This window comes from Cibotium barometz, chromosome 48, assembly GCF_041138505.1.
Source record: "Cibotium barometz isolate CiBa-2024 chromosome 48, ASM4113850v1, whole genome shotgun sequence".
Taxonomy (NCBI): domain Eukaryota; kingdom Viridiplantae; phylum Streptophyta; class Polypodiopsida; order Cyatheales; family Cibotiaceae; genus Cibotium; species Cibotium barometz.
The window spans coordinates 26685896-26692082 of NC_141093.1; the positions used below are offsets into that span (position 1 = coordinate 26685896).

Here is a 6187-nt window from a genome sequence, read left to right on the forward strand (position 1 = left end):
TGAATCGCAGAGATGGCGTAGATGAAGCACGACAGAGGAATACACGCAGCTGAAGGCTGTCCAGAGGAGGCAAAATGAAACGGGAGCAAAAGACAAGGACACTTGGGAAAAATACAAACAAGGGTACAGAAGTGAAAGATGTTGATCACATTTACCGAGGACAAGTACGACATTTATCGGGAATGATAATAGTGATGATACGTGTCAGACACATGTGCGGAGGAGTACGATACACATGCGAAAGAGCATGTCAATGGTGACATGTGTTAACAACATGTGCAATGGAGGACGTGGGGCCATACTCACAGTCGTGACTAGCATGTTGCTTCTTGCTCTCGTAAAGTCAATTTCGTTGCTTGATTCTTGCTCTCCCAGTGAATTTCGCGGTATGTTTTTAAAGATTTTCGCGTTTCAATTTGGCCGAAATTGTATAATTGTTTTATAAATATTCCATCAAATCACTACAACGCGAAGGTAGATCTCAGTAAGAATTCTCCCACGTTTCTCTCCACACACACACACACACACACACACACACACACACACACACACACACATATCATGGATCTCTTTGATCCCCCATAGCTAGGCTTGTATCGGTGCTAACCCCTTCCTTTCAATGATTGTCATTCCCTATGATTAGGGTTTTAGAGCCCACAACAAACCCCATAGAGAGTGGCTTTAGAGCCCCTACTATGAGAGACTTCAATTAGGATTTCATAGTCCATGCATCGGCATGTAGCCCCTAGGGTTTTTCACATTTTAATTATAATAGCTACATGTGCCTAATGGTAATGAGATGGGCGAGTTTCTCTCTTTGTGGGATTTTGCTCACACAAAGCATGACGTAACGTGCGTTATCCAACACCTGTGACGTAGGACTCTGAGCAGAAACCAAGTGGGCTACACCTTGCCGACAAGGATATTTTAAAGTGGGGGCATGCTACTAAATTGGGGTGCGTGGTCTGCTACTAAAGCGAATGGGTATCATATGAATTGACCCTTAAGGTCTGACTGGCAGTTCCTTCCCCCCCGCCTCTTTAAAGAGCACGACGCAACCAGCTTGAGTCGAACCCAACACCTCTGGCATAGGACTTTGAGTGGGGCTAGAGCTTGCCGATTCAAAAGCGGTGTGGTATCATATGAATCGGCCCTTAGGTCAGATAATTTTATGTTTAAAGATAAAATAAGAAAATAGGGCGGATCAATCAACATGCACTCATGATCATGTGCCCCCTATGATCCATGCCAGACCTACTGTGTAACAAGGGTTCTTGACCGCTGCGACTCGATCCGGCCTCAGATCTTGCATACGGTTTGTAAGCGCTCAACTTTGTTTCTTCACAGATCTTGACTTTCTGATCTTATGGAGGTTAGGGTTTCTGTCTCTCCTTTGACAGGGTTAGGTTTCCTAGAATTGCTTCTGCCCTTCTTTCCGTGAATTTAGGATTTCTGCAGCTTTTTAGGGTTGCTCTCCTTACTGTCATGTCCGCTGGATTTTATACAACGATGTAGGGTTGCATTTCGGGCCATCAAAGCATCGGAATTGTGCTTCTTGCTGCAGCAGAGAGAGTGTGAATTGGGGTTTGATATATGCAGTGAAGGATGGGGGATTCTTTGCCGTCTTCGGCTGAGTCTGGTGAGGTGCGGCCACAGGAAGTCTCTTCTGGATGGGGAGGCTGGGGAGGCTGGGGCAACTCTGCTTTCTCTGTGCTCTCCGGCATCCAGAAAGCCGCTACTGAGGCGGCGGATGAGTTCACAAAAAATGTGAGTGGCTTTACACACACACACACACACACACACACACACACACACACACACATGCAGCGCCCCCCCCGTCCCGCGCAACCACACATACGCACACCACAAAGAATTTCTTTTGCCTCCTGCTTTCTTCTTTTTTCTGAGAATTGGCATTAAAAAAAAAATCATTTTAGGCCATTGCAGCTGCCAAAGATGCAGCAAAAGGAGTGGCTGATTTACAGGATAATGTAACCAGTTCTCTCAAGTTGCAAACAGAAGATGACCCCGAAGACGAGTCTACAGTTGATCAGGCGGCAAGCAACGAGGAACCTGAATCCCCCCAGGATAAGCTACGGAGTGCAGCTTTACAGAAGCTGGAAGGAGCTGGTCAAGATACTGCCCTGGGCCAAGTATGTCTTCTGTCTCTTATGATAGCTCACCTGCCTGCCGGATTGTCTTCCTTTTCAGGTGTTATCAGAGTCTCTCTTTCCCTCTAATGCAGGGTTTGAAGGTTATAGATGCATCAGTTGAGAATTTGGCATCAGGAGCATGGCAGGCATTTGGGACTGCTTGGAAAGGAAGCAGGAATTTCATTCAGAAGTATGTCTCGATTGCCATTAGTGTGTTACAAAGCTGAATGTGTTGATTGCTTATCAAGTTAAATGTGCCCCGATTTTTTTTTTTGATTTTTACAAACATCAAAACATCTCTAAGTACATTATGGTAGGTCTGAGGTCTAAAATGGGCCCTTTCCCAATCAGTCAGTGAAAGATTTGGAATTTCAAAAGCCAATGAAGATTCATGTCCCCCTACACACTCTACTCCTCATTCCTATAGATTAAAACAGTTTTCTGCAGCCAAATGGATTTTTTTAAATTAAAAAATATTAATTTTGGAGCTGAGCATCTGTTAGAATTTGGTGGTGAATGGAGGCTTGCCATGTGGAATTTCAAAAGCCAAAAGAAGATTTATGTCCCCCTGCACTCTACTTCTCATTCTCAAAGAAACCTATAGATTGTAATGTTTTTCTGCAGCCAAATGGATTTTTTTTAAAGATTAAATAAGTTTGGAGCTGAGCTTCTTCTAGAACTTGGTGGTGAATGGAGGCTTGCCATGTGGCGCACACATCGTCACAAACTGGGTACATGCAGCATCAGCCTCCTCGAATTGCATCTCTGTTTTTTCCTCCTCCTCAAAATCACCACACATAATGATGGTCCTTCAGATACGGATTATAGGTCCTTAAAATAACCCTGCCTTAAGAGGCTTCTTCTTCACCTAATAAGAAGCTTGCTGTACTGAATAATGGGGATCTACTGGGAGAATCGGATCCTCATATTTATCAGACAGCCAATAAGTACGCTTCATATGATAGGGTTGCCAGATATTAATTTATATTATGTGCAGGTTAGAGCACTCAGCTGAGAATTTGGCAGAAAGTTTTCAAAAGCAAGGGAGCTTCACTTACAAGGCTGGAACGCTTGCTCCAGGTCTCTTAGAGGTTGGACCAGCTCACTTTTTCTGGGCTTATGATGCATGGTCCAACACCCAGATTCTATTTATGCTTTGAAACGGAATTCGATTGCACTGATCCAGAATTGGGCTGTGAAGTGGGTGCATTGAAAGTGTCTTTATTCTTCTACTTTTCTTTTCAAAATGTTCTTTTTTTAAACCCTTGGCTTCTGTTGATTGATGGGCCCTATTTTTAATCTTGTAATGAAGGGTGGGAAGGCTATCACAGCTAAGGGCTTGGAGGTTCTTGAGTACGTTGGCAGAGAGGCTATAGATCTTATTGCCACAGAGGCTGGGATACAAATTGAAGAGGACACAAAACAAGCAGATGGAGATGTGATAGAGGAAGATGAGCACTTTGTGGATGATGCAACATTTGATCGCTGCTTTTACATCTATGGAGGTCCTGAGCAGTTAGAGGTGTGTGATTTAATTCTCAAATTTTCAACTGCAGAATACAAAATATGGTCGATTAGAAAACAAGAAAAGCAAGCTGAGGTTAGGGTCCTTACATACAGAACCCGAACCCCTTTTTAAGGGTTAGATCTCACCTGCCCATCCCTCATAAGTGAGGGATCCTCCCCCCTCCCCCTCCCCCTCCCCCTCCCCCCCTCCCCCCCCCCCCCTCTCTCTCTCGCTCTCTCATATTTGTCTTTGAAGAACTTTAAGAGTATTGATGAGCACTTTAAGTTCAAGTACAGAGTTTGTGGATAATTATGGTTTCATGTGCAGGAGCTAGAGGCATTGTCAAATCATCATATGCTTTTATGTAATAGAGCCAAAGCAAAGTTGCCGAGTGAGCAAAAGTCTTCTTTCGATTTGACTCTCAAGCAGCTACAACAAATCATGGACTTGGGAGTGAATGCAATTGAGAAGGGGACTGAGGTTGACAAGGGCAAGCGAGTCGAGACAGGATCAATTGGTGACGCAAGCGAGCTTAAAATCATTCGTGAAACCAGTGTAACAAAGGCTGCAGAAATGGCTGCTGGGTATGCTACTTTACTTTCATGCTCTATCCCTCTCTGGTTATCTTCTAGAATGATTGCAGTGTAGTTTCTGAGTACAGAGAAATGGCTAGAAGTGTGAGTGGCATGTGCTATTTTTGTGCCCTTTGGTTACTTCTGTAGGTTCACTGTAGCACTTGGTGGGCTAGCCATGGCTGAAATAGTGCAGAAGACAACAGATCGACTGGAGGCTATCAGAGTCGAGGGAGTGCACGTAAGCAATTTCATGGATTATTTGTGTTAAGAGTCGAGGGAGTGCACGTAAGCAATTTATGGATTATTTGTGTTAAGAATTCATTATTGTGGAAGTAAAGTGTTTGTCCTCATGGGATTTGCAGAGACTTTCAGAGCTTTGTGCTTCCGGCATCCTACAACTGCTAAATGTGGGGAAGTCAGTGCTCCTATCTAGTTCTGAGCAAGACGAGAGCCTTGACAGCATGGCATGGCCAAAAGATTGTATCGAAAAAGCTAAGTTGATTAGGGCACAGGCTCAGGCTATGGCTGGTGACATCGAGGCTATTTCTGATAGTTTTATCACTGGTATGATCTCAGAAGCTGCCTAATGGTGCTTACATACATTGTTGTAGAGCAACAATGAACCTGTGTTTTTGGTGCAGGAATTGGAGATGTGACTGCAGCATTCCAGGCAGCTATCAGAAATGAAGCAGTAAAGGAAGGTGATAGGGATGATGCCAAGCATGAGTTGATGAGGGAGAGCTCCATTGAAGAGAAGGCACATGCTTTGAGCAGTGATTTAGAGAGTGATGGGAGTGAAGCAATTGAGAAGGTGCAGTCTGGGCTCAGACAACTTGTCTATGTGGTTCTGTCTACATCGCTTAAGAATTGAATGGCTTCACAAACAAGAGTCTGATGCGGACCCACCTGGAGAGTTTTTGAAGCTCTTGGATGCTGTCCTCTATTAGTGGGTCTGGACAATTGGCAGGCAGCTTTTTTGAAGTGGCCCTAGATGCAACATGTCTTGATCTGACCAGTGTTTGTTGTTAAGAGGTCCTTGAATTGTTTTGGAGCTTTTTCAGCTGTATAGTTATAACAAGGAAGTGTAAATATCTATTTAAGCGTGTGAAGTAATTTGTTTCTCTCAAATATGGAGGGGAGATTGAAATTCTGTCAAGTATATCGTTTCTCTCAAATGTATTATTTTTTCAAAACAAGGACAGCTGTATATATTGTTTGTCAAAAGGTAGGTCTTAGAATTTCTCAAAGCGAGGACTGAGCTGTATATACTAGTGACAGAAAGGTGATGAATTCAAAAGATGGGCAGTGGTATGGGTGGCCTTCGTGGGTCGTTTCTATCCCCGTTTCCCTTCTATGATTGTGGTGGTCCAAAAGGAATAACTATGAGGCACTTGTTATAAGGTAGAAAGTGAATGGGAGAGTTAATTAGGGTTAGAGTTTCATGTGGGAGACACACACACAGAGAGAAGAGGGAGAGAGAGAGTTGTGGGGATAAGTCAACTCTCCAAGTGTAAGTGTGTGACTCCCCTATCACACATTTATATTGCACTAGTACACATAGTGCACTTAGTACATTGAAAGTACTAAGTGTACTATGTACTATAACTTATGGGCTTGTACACACTATAAGGGTGGGCATAGTGCCTTTACCCCAACAACCTCCCACTTAAAGGCAAAGTGTCCTTAAATGAAGGAAAAGAAAAAATCAGCATGTACATGATAGTATACAAGGCCATATCAAGGCTGAAACTGGCCTCATCCAATGCCCATCAAGTGTCTGCATTGAGCAAACCGCTCCGGAGGCAAACTCTTTGTCAACAGATCAGTCGGGTTGTCATCCGTATGAATCTTAACAAGCTGAATTTGCTTGTTCTCTATCACCTCTCTGATGAAGTGATACTTCACATCCACATGCTTCGTCTTTGCATGAAAGATAGGGTTCTTTGCCAACT

The 6187-nt window shown here is 43.7% G+C and overlaps 1 protein-coding gene across 5 annotated transcripts; it reads left to right on the forward strand.

Moving 5' to 3' along the window:
• The first annotated feature begins 1177 nt into the window (after positions 1 to 1177).
• On the forward strand, positions 1178 to 5431 carry LOC147611017 (BAT2 domain protein). Of its 5 annotated transcripts, none has more exons than XM_086785669.1 (10): positions 1178 to 1319; positions 1600 to 1767; positions 1938 to 2153; positions 2246 to 2343; positions 3151 to 3244; positions 3466 to 3675; positions 3988 to 4244; positions 4383 to 4473; positions 4598 to 4799; positions 4877 to 5431. In XM_086785669.1, exons 2-10 carry the CDS (start codon positions 1606 to 1608, stop codon positions 5104 to 5106), a joined length of 1560 nt encoding a protein of 519 aa, XP_086641795.1. In that variant the 5' UTR covers positions 1178 to 1319; positions 1600 to 1605; the 3' UTR covers positions 5107 to 5431. The 5 variants fall into 5 exon arrangements, with proteins under 5 accessions (XP_086641795.1, XP_086641797.1, XP_086641793.1 ...); XM_086785671.1 differs by having other exon boundaries at positions 1178 to 1315; XM_086785667.1 differs by having other exon boundaries at positions 1179 to 1315; positions 1516 to 1767.
• The last annotated feature ends 756 nt before the right edge of the window (positions 5432 to 6187 follow it).